Source organism: Limanda limanda, chromosome 1 (genome assembly GCF_963576545.1).
Source record: "Limanda limanda chromosome 1, fLimLim1.1, whole genome shotgun sequence".
In the NCBI taxonomy this organism is placed as follows: Eukaryota; Metazoa; Chordata; class Actinopteri; order Pleuronectiformes; family Pleuronectidae; genus Limanda; species Limanda limanda.
The window spans coordinates 18,257,933-18,274,894 of NC_083636.1; the positions used below are offsets into that span (position 1 = coordinate 18,257,933).

Consider the following 16,962-nt stretch of genomic DNA (forward strand, 5'->3'; position numbering starts at 1 on the left):
AAAGAAACCAAGTGTGACCCAAGATATCACCTGCAATAGAGGAACTGGTTTGATAATGTGTAATCTGAGATCACTATCCTTTCTTGTTAAGCACAATTTTGGGGGTATAGAGTTCCAACTGCTAAAGGCAAAGTGGACCATTACTGTACAAGCGACATTTTTTAAAAGTAGTATTTAAAGCTAAAATGATATTATAGCTGTACATCATTGACACAAACATGGACAGTGGAAGAGTTCAGTCAGTGACTTGCAACGCTGGGATGAAGCGGTTTAACTCTGACACGACGAGACAGTCTGAGTCGCAGACCCTGACCCGGAGACTTCCCTGAGGGATTGTGGGATGACGTGGGACTTTTACCCATCAGACCTGGGAAGGAAAAGGAAATGAATTGAGAGTTCAAGTGACTCAGAGTAAATGTGTAAACACCTGTAAGCATCACAGCTGCTGTTCACTCATGCTGCACCTGGTGGGTTCCACTTGGGTATCCTGCCCCCTGCTGGATTTGGAGAATCCAAAGGTTTAAATTTAGGAAGTGTGGGGGATGAAGTGGGTTGTTAGGATGCCAGTTTGGAAGCTGAAAAACAAGTACATCTTCTCAAATGCAGTTCTTAAGTACTTCTGTTACTGTCTGCTATTTTGTATGTCAACTCAAGTTTTAATTGATCTTTTACAGATTAAGCATATGAAATAAAATCACCAGACTGATTTAGGAATAATTATATGGTTCATTAAAAATGTAATATTCCAACAGTTTACACACGTTGAGCCAAAACAATGAATTCACGGACAAAAAATTGTGAACTGTTTTTAGCACTGTCAACAGTATTTTTTTATGTAAAGATATATGTTGTTGTTTCATCTTCTCAAATGTGAAGAATTTCTGCCTATTCTTTTAAATGTTAATTTACTTATGGTGGAATATGGTGAGCAGGTATCACTTCTCCCTTAATCTTTACAAATGAAGTAATAGGCCGATTAGATGAATAATATCTTGATCACAGAATAAACTGAAAGGTGACATATTATGCCCATTTTACCGCAGTTGATATGGTTCATTGGGGTCTTAATGAAATGTCTGAAACATATTTTGGTCAAAATACCACAAGGATCATTTAAAACAGCACCCTTTTACCCTGTCTAAAGCAGCCCTCCTCAGATTGACCTGTTTTGAGTTTTTGGGACGGTAGACATGCCAGATACCCAAATTAACGTGTAGAAGCACTACAAAAGTGGAATTTTCATAATATTTAAACAAACACACTTGTAACTTGTTACTGATCAGTGGACACACTTTATCTTATGTGACATTGCAATGAAGGATTTAGAATTGAGTATTTTCAATGTGGCAGTACTACATCAAGTAAAGTAAACTACATTTGGCCCAAAGGATGAAGCCTTATAAGTCCATGCATAACTAACGCTATCCATGAACAGTGCAGTAACTATTCTTGATTATCAAAAAAAAAAAAAGGATATGCATGCAAGTGTGTAATGTTGTTTTGAAAAACATGTGACAGCTGTACATAGACACCAGCGTCTTGCCCAAAACTTGCTCCAGATATTTTGATCATATTCAAGGTATATACTACACTATTATCCATTTCAGTGCTCATCTCTGAATGATTTTATCTAATCGCTCACAGAAGATCCTTGCAATTTCGTTATTAGCTGTGTGCTTGATCTTGCTTTAATGGAAAGAAGTTACTCCTGGTGGATCACAGCTGTGATGCAGAACATTAAGCTGTAAAAGAAAAATCTGATGCACCCATAACGGCTCCATGATGAAATTTCACAAAACCTGAGAGCCACTGATAAAATATAGTCTCCCTGGCCGGCAACTATGACCACCTCATAACCTCCACATTCTTATTTGACCTCACACACTGTGATGCACTTGGTTTATTTTGTTTCCACAATTTTGGTGTTTAAATGTTCTTGTGGCAATACCCTTGTCATGTGGGATGTTTATATATATATATAGGCTCCATTGAGATGATGAACATCCACCTCCCTCCTTCTCTATATTGACGGCAGGACTGATTAGTTCCCGGCAGTGATCTGAAACTATGAATCCATGCTCTGAACATTTCACGATGAATTTATGAACGCACCCATAACAAGTTAGTTAGTATCATTCAGTGAACTCACGGCATACACACTGCAACATCTCTGGGTTTCAGGTTTGATTTATTAAAATGCGACATGGTAGGAAAGAGGTTTGCTCTTGATCTCTTTGTGGTGACATCTAAGTTTCCTTAAGCCTACATTGTGGCTTCCAGGTCGGCAGGGAGGACAGCGGCAGGTCTCTGTGGTACTTCAGGGAGGCGCTCTCCATGCCAGCTGACCTGGGGGTCACGCTGCCGTACTTCTTTCATGCGGGAGAGACAGGTGGGTGCGGGAACGAGCCGGTCAAGTTCACTATCATCTGTTGCAAAGCCAAGATCTCCTCAAAGCCACATCTCTTGTTTCTCAGCAGACGGCGAAGACACCGACGTGGATCAGAACGTCCTCGATGCCCTTTTGTTCAACACCACACGCATTGGGCACGGCTACGCTCTGGCACACCACCCGCTGGCTAAAGAGCTTTCCAGGAGAAGAAACGTGGCTGTGGAGCTGTGCCCCATCTCAAACCAGGTTGAATTCTTTAGCACACTCAAGAAGAAAACGGGTCCGTGTCTGTATATTAAGTTTGACCTCGGGCCTCCAGGTGCTAAAGCTGGTTTCAGACTGTGTCTATCAATATGTCTGCTGTGCTGATGTCCAAGGGCCACCCGATGGTGATCAGCTCCGACGACACGTCTCTGTTCGGCACCACCTGCCTCTCCTACGACTTCTATCAAGCATTTGTCGGCATCAGAGGCTTGAAAGCAAACCTGGGGACTCTGAAGGAACTGGCTCTCAACTCCATCAGGTCGGAATCAACCGGTTTTAACGTGTTTACTGCAAATACCTTATTGTTTTCAATACAAATTCTTAATTATTATTGAAAAGAAAATTCTGGGGATATTTGATATTTCAGCAAATCCCCTTAAAAGACAAAAACCATCAGGGAATTGACCTCAAAACGTATTCCTCTGTGCCATGGAGCAAAACGCAGGAGACACACACTTCTCAAAATTCCTAAATTACCACAAACACACATACACTTTGTATTCAGACATAAACCACATCCCCCTGCTGCCCCAAATACACACTGGAGCTCAGAATGTGCATCAATGCCCCGCTTAAGCAGTCCTTAAAGAAACAATGCAGATCAGGAAGGCATCATCTTCATCGCAAAATGATGACGAGTGACTGGTTGATTAAAACACCTACTGCTGCAGGAAACCACATTCAAATTGATCCAGATTTGTTTTAGGAACCTCCTGATCTAGACGGAGGACAACAGGTTCTTTTGACCCATGTCCCCATCTCCCACCAACAAGTTTCTGGGAAATCCTTTCTGTAGTTTTTGCGAAATCCTGCTGAAGAACAGACAAACCCCCAAATGGAGAAAAAGTGAACTACTGGACGGATTGCAGCAGAACTTAGTGGAAGGAAGAGGAGCTGGTGATTTCATTTGAATTGATTTCTCAGAGAATATTTCATGGATTTAATGGAGGAAAAAAATCACATTGATGGGATTTATTATTTGTGTAATTCTGTTGGGTTTCTCAGCCTCATTGGTGTTGGTTCCCCCTCTTGAACCCTTCCTCCCTCCTGCAGGTACAGCTCGCTGCCGGACCACCTGAAGGACAGGGGCTGCGTCATGTGGCAGAACCAATGGGACGCTTTCATCGCTCATCATTCCTGACTGAACCAAAACAGATCCGGTTGACTTGAATGTTTGTTTAAAAACTCCACCCTAATTAAACATTGCCAGCCTTTTATTTATGTATAAAATGTTAAGTGACCTCTTGGGAGCCTGCTGTTTATACTGTAAAGGAAAAGCCTGATAGGAGTGGGAAGGTGAAGGCTGCCCTGGTGGGAAATTCAAACAGAAAAGCTTTTTCGTATTCAAAGCAAAGCAAAAACTGAAAGTCGCTACTACCCCGTGGCAGTTCATGTATATATATATATATATATATATATATATATATATATATATATCAGTGTCAAAAGCCGTATAATAAAAACTGATCACTTCTTGAGATCCAGTTCACGACTTTACCCTCGAAACCAAAGCAAAGCAGGTTGTTCTGGTTTGTTTTTCTTGCGCAGTAATGTCTCATTTTTCATATTGTCTTCTTGGGGCCCAGCAGACGGCCATGGACGAGATTCTGAATTTTCCAGTTCTGACCACTGCACTGATTAACAACCAGTTTGTAGTAGCTGTTTTCGTCCATCGCAATTTCCAGACATCTCTTTGTGTCTCTGTTCTGGATCGGTTGGTCCTGGGTATGAAACATGTTTCAGTCAACCTCTCTACGGTGGCTGAGACTTGTCATACAAGCATATTAATGGAAAACACAAATGCTTAAAGCTTTTAGTTACTCATTTTTAGATTCAATTTCTGTTTCTGTTCTTAAAACGGACATATTACTCACCTGTTTGAAATCCCACAGCATGTGGAAATTCTTCTGCTTGGCCAGTTTGCAGTCGTACAGCCCTGGGTAGACTCCAGAGCCCGAGTCCACTAGGCAGCGGTTGCTGTTGTACTTGTGAGATTTGATTCCGCCGATGTAGATCTGTCCATTAGTGCTGTTGGGGGAGACTCCCAGTGTGCTGACCATCAACAATGGGTCATAAAGCTTGAGACCAGGCTCGAGTAACGCCACACATAAAATTCCAGCATGGAGATCTTATCTCCATGTGGAAGCAAATCACTTCCTGGTTCCTTCGAAGGACCCCACTGTAAGCCGCTCCCTGAGACCAAATCCTGACATCTCAATTGGCCACACTGACCCTTGACCCCTCCTCCAGGGGCCGGTACTCTTTGAGGAGGTACAAAGGCGCTGAGCTCACAGAAATCACTCTCTCTTACTCCGATGCTGACGCTGCAACGGGACCCCCCCGGGGTCCCACTAGTCATCCCAGCAAATTTAAGGAGGGAATAACTACTCTTTCTTTGTCCTCTTTTCCACTCCACTGCTCAAGTTGCAACTAGGCCTCTTGAGGTCTTACTACACGACTCAGCAAGCTAATGGAGGCGATTAGACGTTTGTTTAATATCATTTTATTTGAAATCGTTTCATTTTCTTCTTTTATCTCAGTCGAAGTTTTATTTTGAAAGGACATTTTCGCTGTTTTAACTTGAAAAGACCAAACAGGAATCTCACTCGCGAGACGAGTGAGACACGGACTTTTATTCTTTTTCCCTAACGATCTTCAACCGGCTCCACGCAGCCGCACATCCCTGAAGAAGAAGGACGACGTCATCCCGTTGAGGCAGCACGAGAAAATCTGCTCCTCTTCAGCCCTGCGCGACGCCCGCTGTTCCAGGCGGACCAGCGGGAGCTCGCCTAAGAGACTACGAGTTATTCACTGGACTTCCGGGATATCTGCGCGGAACGCGCACGCACCCCATGAAACCACGGTCACAGTAAGAGACTTGATTGTCCGGGCAGATGTTAGTTTTAATACGTAACGTTTTGTTTAATACTTGAGTGTATTTGCTTGCGGAACCTCCGTGTTTCTTCATTGTTTTAGCCGTGACGAGCCGGCTACTCCGAGCTGCCACTTCCAGTTTCCGGTCTGACGGCAATGTTTTGTGTTACAGTGAATAGGGCCGCGAGGAAAGCTTCCGGCCGCGCTGTTAACGTCTGTGTGAGTCTGCAGTGATTTTACCGATCAGAACCTCAGTCCACAACGTTCGCCTGAGGGCTGAGGGTTGAAACCACTGTTAACTTATCTATGGCATATTTTTCAGAGTTCGTTCTCTCCTTGCACGCTCTCTCTCTCTCTCTCTCTCTTCTCCTGAACTATTTTTACACAAACGTTCCGATCTGTACATACAGTTCATGTCATATAGATAAATCTATACTTAGAGAGGCTGAACACATCTGGAAGCAATACGGCCCCAAAGCCAAGCAGAGATAAGAAATTCTCTTTGTCTGAAAATCCCTTTGTGTAATTCATGGTGCGACCGCCATTGTGGGCTCAGGCCACATGGTCATTAACATAAACTCCATTTTGAATAACGCCAGTTAAACCACCATCTTGAGAGTCTATTATTGCCACGCCTTCTCTCTCTCTCTCCTCCCATTCTGGATCTAACTTCCAAAGCGGCCATTTTGAGAGTTTTAAGCCTAATGACTCCTTGAGTCATTGTCGGCCTCCATCTTAGAGGTGACGTCACCACGTGACTGCGTCATCGCCACGCCCCCTCTTTCTCTCTCTCTCTCTCACACACACACACACACACAAAGACATATTGATAGACACAGACAGAGACACACACACACAGAGACACATAGATGGACCAGAGGTTACATGTGTGTTCTAAATTGTGATAAGTGCTGCTGCTGTTGTGATCTTTGAAATATTGGAGTCTGTTAAGATGATGAATCATTAAATATCACTAACTTTATTTCACATACACACACATAGACACACACACACAGAGAGACACTTTGACACAGACACACACACACACACAGAGACAGACATACATAGGTAGACCGCAGGTTTTACACGTATTTTCTGAATTGTGATAAGTGCTGCTGCTGTGTTTATCTTTGAAATATTGGAGTCTGTTAAAATGATGAATCATTAAATAACATTAACGGTATTTCCCCTTTTTAATAAATGCTTTTGTAATTAAAGTATCTGTAGTCTGTGATTATTTGTGCATAAGTGTGTGAATACAGCTGGATTATGATTGCCTGTGCTCGAACTTAGAAGCCTTCACTGTTTATTAAATAATCGTTAATATTAACTATTAAGATTATTAATTTAACCAATATCATATGAGACTGATATTTATAGCTTGATTTCGTTGGTCCCTGTAACCAGGGTGGTGCCCCTCTACGATAAGTTATGGCCTTATCAATTTTTTTTAATTATTTTTAATAAATAATCTTTTATTTTAATAATCATATTTATTATTATTATTATTAATAATAATTAGCCAACGTCAAGTCTACTCCTATTGCACAACAGTGCGATAATAACAGTTCTGCACCAGAAAAAAGCAGTAATTCAACAGATATAATCATAGTCTGTCTATGTTACAGTTTTTACAGCAACCTTTTCTTTTTTAAATGGGAATATTTGTTTCAATGTGGGAGGAAAATCATTAAAATTCAACATTTACAGCACGTCAGTCTGTACATGTAGGTTAGAACAGATAACAATGACTTAGTTTGCCTGCAATAAATCTTTAAACATACCTGAGGCGAGAAGAAGTGACATTGATAAATAATTGGTGTGTTCCCGGGAACTGGTCCTTGGTCTATACACAGGTCTGGTTTTAAGTCATTCCTCAGCTGCAGACAGAAGCAGACATGGACATGTATTCTTTTAGCATCCAAAGTGTCACTGCATCAAACCTAAAATCAAGCCCCTTTTCCACTGGTCGAAAAACTCACAAACATCCACTAACATCTGACTTTTGTCTGCAATGGGAATGGATACAGACGGTATTCACTCCTGGGTCAAACGACATCAGGGTGAATGCATGTTGCAATGTTTCCTCTGGTGCTGTAAACTGTGGGAGGCTGTTGGGAACATTGTGTCGTACATACAGTAGTATTTTCTCTTACATTAAACATTGGCGAGACAGCGAGGATCCCAGCATGGTTATGTTGGGAACATGGTTCATCTGAAGGTTATTTTGGCAGAAAGCTAGTGGCCGGGGGCTTCATTGAACATTGTGTTGTACATACAGTAGTATTTTCTCTTACATTAAACATTGGAGAGACAGTGAGGTTTCCAGCATGAATGTGTTGGGAACATGGTTCATCTGAAGGTTATTTTGGCAGAAAGCTACTGGCCTTGGGCCACGTTAGGGGGCTTCATTGAACATGGTGTCGTTCCAGGCTCCTGTTTGTAGTCGATCACATGATTTAAAGGTGGTTCTCACAAAACTTTCAACCATTCCCTTTTTTGGGCCTCGTTGCAATATCCCTGCTTCTCACAGGTACTCTGACTGATTTTCTACTTTAAACTCACAGCTCCATAGCCGAGCAGGTCACTCAGGGGGTCCAGCATGGGGTAAACGTTATCCAGATACCACTGAAAAGGCTTACAGTTCAGACTCTTCCTCAGCTTCTTCCTCTCCAACACATCCCCAATGTCTATCCCATGATTCTGTGGGAGGAAGTGCAGCTTTTGCGTCAGTCACAACTTCTAAAAACAGTCATTTGAATTCGGAGGGTAAAAGCTCTCACCTCTAAAGGAAGGTTCCAGGCAATGTTGACATTATATTTATATTCATCCATCCAAACCTCGGCCCCCCTCAGTGCGTTTCGCTTCATTGTGACACTCAGGTCCGGGAGGTAGGGCTTCGATGATCGTTCAGTGTGGGCGATCTTAGAGCAAGGTATGACTTCCACGCTGCCTCCACAGAGCCACACCTGAAAAATAAACCATATGCACAATATGACAATGTGTAAATCAATTGAAACGCTGGCTAATAATAGCAGTAATACAAGTAATTAAGAGGGAAGCTCAACAAATACATGATATTTACATTAAAGATCCTATTCTATGTGTAATTTTCTTAAGATTTCCAAATATTTCTAATATAATAAATTAAACATATATAACTTTGAGCCCACACCTCCACCAAGGCTCACTGCCCACGTTATTGCCTTGTATTGAGTAGATACGTCCTGATCCGCACCACACGTTAGAGATATTACCGTACATATGCCTGATATTTTTTCAGAAAGATCTTTTCATTACTTTCTCACTAAGTTATATTTTCACGCCTGTCTGTTTGTGTGTTGGATGTTTTTTTTGTTTGGAGCAATATTATGCAAAAACATCTCATTCGATTTTGGCAGCGATCTGGATCAGAACGCATTTCCCGGATTTTCCTTAACTTTTCAACACATCCAGCGTTTTCCCAGAGAGAGTAATTCATTGATCTTAATGAGAAAATGTGGGAACTGATATTTATTAGTGTGTGTCATTTGGTGCAAGTTGATTGTATTTGAAAAGTCTAGTTTCTTGAGAAATTCACGAAATGTTGAAAAACCTCTGGTTCAGTAGTTTTTGCATTCTCAACAACAATGAAAATATAATCTCCTTGGTGAAGCTCATACATGTTAAACTCTTGGTACCATTTTACAGCATAATTTTGATGCTTTGAAAACGTTCTTGCTGCAAATATTAATGCTTTTATTAAAGTTTTCAGTAATTATTACTTTATCTTGCATGATTTAAACTTCTCAACTTTCAAAACCTTCCCCGCGTATTGACCTTCTTACCTAACCAAAGTAGGGTTTTGCTAACCAGGCTAGTTATCTTTAAACTTACTTGGCAGGTAGTGTATCGTCCTTTAGCTCGTACCACTCTGGTCTGAAGGACTCGTACATGCACCACAGAGCCCAGTCGAAGGCGTCAGCTGCAGACATGTAGGGAGTCAGCGTCAGGTCATCGTAATTGACTCTGTCGAACACCGGTGTGACGATGATGGTGCGGTCCTCTTTAATGCGAGCTAACAACGGCTCTGCCCTGCAAAAACAGTGACAGTTCAACTCGACAAAACAGAAACAACATGTGCACTGACAGCTTAACCAGCACGGCAACGCTCCAAAAGACAAATTAACTCGCATCACTCTGGATTTGAACCAACCATTCCACATGGACTTCGATGTGAGCGTCAAAGATGGCCACCACGTCCCCAACGGCGGATTTCCACCCCGACAGTCTGGCCTGCGTGAGGCCAAGCTGCTCAGAGTGCCGGACCTTCTTCACCAGGCCTGGACGCTCCTCGTTGATCAGGGTGACGTAGTCGTTCAGTTTCTCCTTTAAATCCTCTGCAGACAGTGAAGGTTTTATTAATGTTGCTGTAGGTTCAGTCTAGTTACAAAACTCTAGCAGCCAGCCTTAAAAGGGACGTTTGCCATGCAGCTGGTTTTGATTTGGAAATGTCCACCTCTAAAACGTCACCCCAGCATAATAAAGATAATTTCACTGGTGGCGCCAACAATCAAGAAAAACATTTTTGTATTCATATATATATTTAAAAGAATTGTTGTTGAATTTGAAACATTAAGTCTGAAGTTACAGCCGGGAGGTAGTTAGCTTAGCGTAGCATTAACATTGGAAGCAGGGGCAAACCACAGACTGCTTCTAAAAATGGACATATATACTCCAGGTCTGGAAAGTGAAGCCAAAGTGGCAGTGCCTTGAACCTGTCATCTCTGGAATGACCAGCAGAGGGCAACACTTCTTACTTGATTCATAGCGTCAGTAAACATTTTGTTTGTCTTTGTACGTCTTAAATAATGTGTCGGAAGCAAATGGTTTAAAAAAAGAAAGCAGCCTATATCTCAGAATAATCTCCCATAGCCTAAAACCAGATTATCTAACTCACCGTTACTGCTGTGGTCGTCCACCAGGATGATTTCTTTCAGGAGATGAGCCGGCGTCTTGTCGATGATGCTGCGAATCGCCCTCTTGAGGATAGACAGAGCCCCGTCCAGGTAGATCAGTATCACGCTGACGGTGGGCAGATCAGCTGGGTACTTCTTCTCAGCACATCTGTGAAGAGGCACGCGTGTTTATTTTGGCATCTTAAATCCAAATATGGAGCTAACACACACCTTGATTGACATTGATTGCACAAGGATGTTAAGTGTATTTAGGCATTAATATAAGCGGTCATTTGTCATCATGGTTGATAGCCACTCCACCCGTGTTTGAGCAGAGTGTGGTATGTGCAGAGATGGTATGGGAGGTTTCGGGGGGGGGGGGGGGTTACCTGGGGGGCCTGGTGTCCGGGATCTCTCTGTTGAGGGGGAGGCGATCACTGAGGAAGGCGTTGTACCCGTACCTCTTGTACAGCATCTCCGCCTCCCTCTGCTCCTCCTCCGACAGCTCTTGTCCCCACTTACTGAACAAGTACGAGTTGGGGAACAGCTTCCTCACCACCTTCCTCTCCTTCTTCACCTCTGCCTCCTTCTGCCCCGCTGGCACCTTCATCTCAACCTTGCCTATCACACCGACTGTGGACAGAAAACAGAGAGCAGGATGTTTTCTGTCACTGGCTTCCTGTAAAGTCATACTTTACCTAACTTCATTAAAAATCTCTGTTTCTTCAGTAAAAGTCTCCCAGTGAGTCAATAAGTTTAATGATCTGCAAGAAATTCATCTTTATCTAGTTGTGATCACTTATTTACTGTAGTTTCTTGCTTTTTTTTTAACTGTTGGTTGGATAATATATGAAATACAAGAAATTTGACACGGCCACATTGGTCTCTTGGCATTATGACACTTGTAGATAAAATAATTGATTAATTTGGGAAATAATTATAGTAACTGATAATTCAAGTGATGGTCGCAGTTTTGTCCCTATAGACACTTTTAGATTTTAACATGAAGTAGGTCAATTACATGTGGAAACGTAAAATAAAATGTTTCACCTAAACTTTTTTTAAACTTAACTTTAAAAACAAATTGAACCCTGTTATAATCTTCAGCCTCCTTTATTGGATCATGACACACAGAGTTTTTCCAGCTAAAAAATCAAGTTCAACGAATTTATAAACTTTGATTTAGATTATTTAGATTTTACTCACGCAGCCTGTTTATATCCTTTTCCATCTTGTCCAACCTTCTGAGCATCCCCTGACTTCTGATGGAATCGTTGTGGTGGGCCGTCTCGAGTCTCTCCGAGTGGGTATGGACCTCATTCTTTATGGAGCTCAGGTACACCAGGGTCGAAGCCGTGGCTAAGGCCAAAATCGACACTTTAAAATAGCCACATCTAATCATGCTGCTGCTGCTGTATAGGCTGAGAGTTTAAGTCAGGTGTCACATTGAATGAAGAAAGGAGTAAACAGTACCTACATTTCATAAACTCTTTGTCCCTCTCCCTCCCTCCCTCTCCCTCCCTCCCTGTCTTCACACACACACATGCAGTGACACATCATACCGGAGAGGGATCTGATATCCTGCAGTTCACAGACATGTGCTGGTGGTTCTCAGCTCTTTTGTCTCTGCTCCTGCTGCACCTGGGAGACAAGGTGTGTGTCATTAGCTGTAGTGAGCTGGGAGGAGAGGCCAAACAGGCGAGCATGTCTGAAACACAGAAAATATAAAGAATTACATAAACGACACAAACCAAATATTATATAAGCACAACATAAAACATAAAAAATAATATCGTCTAGACAAAACAGGTTTTCTTCTTGATTAAATAGCTAACTTTGAATGTTAATTTTATTTGTGTGAGGTCTTACAACTTTAATCAACAATAAAATAATTTATTAATGATACTAAACCTTTTTTAAAGTTTGATTATGTGTATTTAAAATTTGTATTCATTTGCTTTCTCTGCTTTTTTTAGCATTAGTCAAAGCGCCACTTTAAAGACGTTTTTCACTATGTATTGACAGACGTTTTAATAAAACAAATCACTCTTACTCAGTTGAGAAAATAAACGGCACCTAATCTATAATTATAAATATTGCAGCAGATGTTATGTTGTGCATATTTGAACTCTGAATCCCTTCTGTCCATAAACACAAAGAGAACAGACATGTAAATATTTGTATCATGTTCAACATCCACTGTCACTGAATCCTTAGGTACCTTAAATGAAGCAGGGACCCAGCCAAGAAATCCAGTTACTAATTTAGTAATCCACCTTTTTTTAATCGAGAGTCAAGCTTCAGTTTTATTTAAAACAATGTTCTAAAAAAATGTACTATATATATGTATCATTTAAATGTTCTAATTAAAATACTACAGTATTTTTAGCTCTTGCATGTCCAGGTATTATGTACATGAGAGACTGTTGAGTGTGACGGACCTAAAGGAAACCACAGAGCACTAAATCTGTTGTGGAAGCTTCTGAAAGGCTGTGAAACCCAAGCTGTTTATTTTACGCATCAGCAGTCAAGATGCCAATAGGACCTTGCATCCTTGGGCAGTCAATCATCAAAGGCCATCTGCCTTATAATGTACACATTTCGCACTTGACAAACAAAACTAGCCTTTACAAATCCACTGTGTCAATATTTAATGTTTCCAGGAGAAATCCCTTATTTCCAGGTACATTCAAACCTTGTTCTGAAACATTATTCAGCAATTCCACTCTCATCTTAGTCAGTTAACAACCTGAATATTATTGTGTTCTTTCTTCAATCTGCTAAAAAATGAAAGGCGGAGTCCTCCTGTGTTTTCAGACACAAGAGTTTCCTTATTACTGTACGTGAAAAGAAACCAAGTGTGACCCAAGATATCACCAGCAATAGAGGAACTGGTTTGATAATGTGTAATCGGAGATCACAATCCTTTCTTGTTAAGCACAATTGTGGGGGTGTAGAGTTCCATCTGCTAAAGGCAAAGTGGACCATTACTGTAAAATCTCACAGAGCTCCAGACGTCTCTAGGAGAATGAAATATTTACCAGAAAGTTAAACTATTCCTAGCTTTTCTTCCACAGAGTTAGATGAGATGGTGAACTTGGTTTTTAGACGGGAAACGCTGAGAAAGAGGTCAGTTCAAAAGCAACAATAAAGATAAAATATATCTCATCTCAATTAAATGATAACACAAAAGTATAAAAACTTAATTTCTCCATTTTACAGGACGCTATTTTGTTCTAAGATATTCACTGGAGACTGTTATTTGTGAACAAGGAAAACGTGTTAATAAAAACTTTCTATACGCAGTAGAGAAGCCGAATGATGGAACTCTTTTCATCTTGGAGAAGTTGAACCTTGAACCAGCAACTCATCCCCACTTTGAAATGTATGTAGTAACTCCTGGTGTTGAAACTGCCTTTTACTTTTTATTTGACATATTTATGTACACAATATACAATGTTTGCACGCTGTTGTAAAATGGATATAGAAATTAGTAAAATAAGACCAAGAATGAAAAAAGAGACAAGGTGAAATTTGTAAATCTCCCAAATTACTGTACTGACGACACCATGACAAATCAATTTATCTTAATTATAATCACTATAACTCTTTTGACCTTTTTACTTGAGGCAGAATATGGCATTTGTGGCCAAAGCTGGAAATCAAGTCATATTTATTGTTGTACAAATCAAGACAGAAATATTTACAAGCGACATTTTTTAAAAGTAGTATTTAAAGCTAAAATGATATTATAGCTGTCAATATTGACACAAACATGGACAGTGGAAGAGTTCAGTCAGTGACTTGCAACGCTGGGATGAAGCGGTTTAACTCTGACACGACGAGACAGTCCGAGTCGCAGACCCTGACCCTGACCCGGAGACTTCCCTGAGGGATTGTGGGATGACGTGGGACTTTTACCCATCAGACCTGGGAAGGAAAAAGAAATTAATTGAGAGTTCAAGTGACAAAGAGTTAATGTATAAACGCCTGTAAGCATCACAGCTGCTGTTCACTCATGCTGCACCTGGTGGGTTCCACTTGGGTGTCCTGCCCCCTGCTGGACTCGGAGAATCCAAAGGTTTAAATGTAGGATGTGAGGGGGATGAAGCGCGTCGTTCGGATGCCAGTTTGGAAGTTGGAGGATTTCTCACTGGTGTGGAAGCTGCTCGTGGATCAAAGTAGTCATAATCATATTAAAATTCATCAATGACAAAAGCTGAATTTGCTTTGATGAATCTGGGGAACTCACCAGCTGCCACAGATTTAGGCTTTGATGTCTTTGATGGCTGCTTCTCTTTCTTAGAGGCTGGTGGTGATTTAATCTTCTCTTTCTTGGCGACGTGCTCCTTCTTTTTAGTCTTGTTGACTTTCTTCACAGTGAATTCCTCCTCTTCACTCTCATCCACTTCGCTAAAATCTTCATCACTTTCTGAATCTGGAAAAGTTTTGTTATTTTAAATCACACAGAAACAACAGTGGTAGAAAGAAAACCACAAACGTAAGAACAAGTGATTATAACCTGGCGTCGGTTTGGGTCGATAGTCGTCATCTTCTTCCTTCAAGTTTTTCCTCTGCTCCTCAATGGCGGCTTTTCTTTGTCTGGATGAGACAGGTAACACCTTTTCTGATGTGATTTGATCCAAGCCTGAAGAAATCAAAGTGTAACAGCCTTAAAAACTGTTCAAACCTTTTCGATGATTGTCAAATATGAAAATGAACACATTAGACAAAAATAAGGGAAATTTACCCAGAATTGCAGCATTCACGCTGCAGTTTGACGTGTGCAGGGACGAGGGATCTGTGTTTTCATCCAGTAGAATAGGAACCTTGACATCTCCTAAAATTTTTAATTTTAGAAATTTAGAAAACACCTTCATCATACACACTCAATCTTATTGTTAAAAGACACAGCATACCTTTACTGGTTGGTGATTGGCCCTCTACCTCCTCTGCATTATTGAGCAGAGAAAGCGTGATGGCTGCCTCTAGAGCTCGTTCACACAACCTCTCATCTAATGGTCTTCTATGGGGGGAAAAATGTCAGAAATAATTAAAGTTTTGATCGATTTTATACGGTGTTATGCCGTATGTTGTCCCTGGTTAATTTACTGCAGCTGCTGAGCTTTGTAAAATGGTATTTGTTCACTTTGCCACGGAGGTGATGTACTCGTCGCTGTTTGGAAAGGATGGGATATGAGCAAATTCAATTAGAAAATGAACATTGCCAGACAGAGCGTTGCCCTAGACGGAGGTATGTACTCCGAGTACCCCTTTAGTCATTATGTCAAGGGCCAGATGTCACACTCCCTACCTGCTCTTCTGGCTGGACTGAGAGTCGGTCTCTTGACTGGACGACTCCCTCGACGCTTTCTTGTGCTCCTGTTGTTTCACATCGTCTCTGGCCTTTTTGCTGGGCGGAGCCTTCGCACAGGCAAAATCGTCATCTGTCACGACATGAGGATACTGTGTGTTAGTGGTGAGAGAGGCCGGATCTTGTGTTAATGTACCGATTCGTATCCATCTTGTGTGCCACGAAAAGAGAGAGTCCGGCCTCGGGGCGGCAACAATGTGCTGACTGTGAAACAGCAAATATTACAGGCTGGTGTGAAGTCTTAGTATTTGCCTGATCGGGCGTCTGGTCAGTGTCGGCCATGCAGATGTTATGGTGGTTATGTCTTCTTAGTTTTCCTGTTCTGACAGCACTTTGTACTTTAATATATAGGATGTGTGAATTCTTGAAGGGACTAAATAACATTGGAGAAGCTCTTTGCATGTTAGATGATGCCTGTTGTGTTCAAGATCAAACTGACATGTAGATTTAATTACATAATCTAAAGCCTGACTATATAACTGCCATCCAACGGTGTTTATATTATTATCTCTTATTTCTAGCAGTTATATTGTTATAATTTTAACGAGTTGTGAGTTCGAACTCACCATCGTCACAGTCATTGGGTTCACGGTAGTTCACACTCTTCGTCTTCCTGTGTGTAAACAACAAACAACGTGTTAGCAACAGACACCAACAACAGTATGAACAGGGTCGGAAATCAAAGCTCCACCTACCTCGATGGTCGCTCCATAGTTGGTCAAGTTAAAGAAGTGTTTTATCCGCTTAACACAACCTACATGAAACGTTACATTCGCTGCTACGTCAACACAAACATCAACACAAACGTGTCGACACAGGCTAAGTGTGCTAGCTGCTACACGCTAAGTTAGCTTAAACTGTCGATGGCTTTAAAACAAACGTGCGTGCGGTGATTTCGCGGGTGAAACGTGTGGATTAAAGCGAAGTTAAACTAAGCCGATGATCGTTTCTTGTGTTGCACGACATTAAGCAGACGATCCTCCTTCCTGCGTTTTCAACCAGCCCGCCTGAACCCACCGGAAGTGACATAGTGGTGTTAGCTAGCACGACGAGCGGCGGCAGCAGATTCGTTAAAAAAGACAAACTGAAATACAGTCAGTACATTTCCTAGAAAACTACTCAGA

At 41.4% G+C, this 16,962-nt stretch overlaps 2 protein-coding genes and 1 pseudogene across 2 annotated transcripts; 1 reads left to right on the forward strand and 2 right to left on the reverse strand.

Annotated features, from left to right (window-relative positions):
- Window positions 1-2,203: 2,203 nt before the first annotated feature.
- LOC133026904 (adenosine deaminase 2-A-like) lies at window positions 2,204-3,794 on the forward strand (annotated as a pseudogene).
- Window positions 3,795-4,215: 421 nt separating this feature from the next.
- LOC133027845 (probable polypeptide N-acetylgalactosaminyltransferase 8) lies at window positions 4,216-11,866 on the reverse strand. Its single transcript, XM_061095365.1, has 11 exons — window positions 11,671-11,866; window positions 10,854-11,097; window positions 10,467-10,633; window positions 9,723-9,906; window positions 9,409-9,601; window positions 8,311-8,496; window positions 8,093-8,230; window positions 7,312-7,407; window positions 7,079-7,097; window positions 4,528-4,676; window positions 4,216-4,374 (listed from the first exon to the last, which is right to left on the reverse strand). The coding sequence occupies exons 1-11, from the start codon at window positions 11,864-11,866 to the stop codon at window positions 4,216-4,218; spliced, it is 1,731 nt and encodes a 576-aa protein (XP_060951348.1).
- A 2,367-nt stretch (window positions 11,867-14,233) lies between these two features.
- rad51ap1 (RAD51 associated protein 1) lies at window positions 14,234-16,774 on the reverse strand. The gene is made up of 9 exons (XM_061080330.1): window positions 16,534-16,774; window positions 16,405-16,451; window positions 15,779-15,911; window positions 15,384-15,490; window positions 15,215-15,304; window positions 14,987-15,112; window positions 14,717-14,902; window positions 14,492-14,629; window positions 14,234-14,394 (listed from the first exon to the last, which is right to left on the reverse strand). The coding sequence occupies exons 1-9, from the start codon at window positions 16,548-16,550 to the stop codon at window positions 14,261-14,263; spliced, it is 978 nt and encodes a 325-aa protein (XP_060936313.1). The 5' UTR covers window positions 16,551-16,774; the 3' UTR covers window positions 14,234-14,260.
- Window positions 16,775-16,962: the final 188 nt, after the last annotated feature.

Excerpts from the sequence above, each read along its gene's own strand:
- rad51ap1 (XM_061080330.1), bottom strand. Across the intron at positions 15,491-15,778 it reads CAGTCCAGCCAGAAGAGCAG|AAGACCATTAGATGAGAGGT; the intron begins GTAGGGAGTGTG and ends TTCCCCCCATAG. Across the intron at positions 14,630-14,716 it reads GCCTAAATCTGTGGCAGCTG|CTTCCACACCAGTGAGAAAT; the intron begins GTGAGTTCCCCA and ends ATCCACGAGCAG.
- LOC133027845 (XM_061095365.1), bottom strand. The coding sequence starts at position 11,866 with ATGATTAGATGTGGCTATTTTAAAGTGTCGATTTTGGCCTTAGCCACG. Across the intron at positions 10,634-10,853 it reads CCGGACACCAGGCCCCCCAG|ATGTGCTGAGAAGAAGTACC; the intron begins GTAACCCCCCCC and ends GCCTCTTCACAG. Across the intron at positions 8,497-9,408 it reads TAAAGGACGATACACTACCT|GTGTGGCTCTGTGGAGGCAG; the intron begins GCCAAGTAAGTT and ends TTTATTTTTCAG.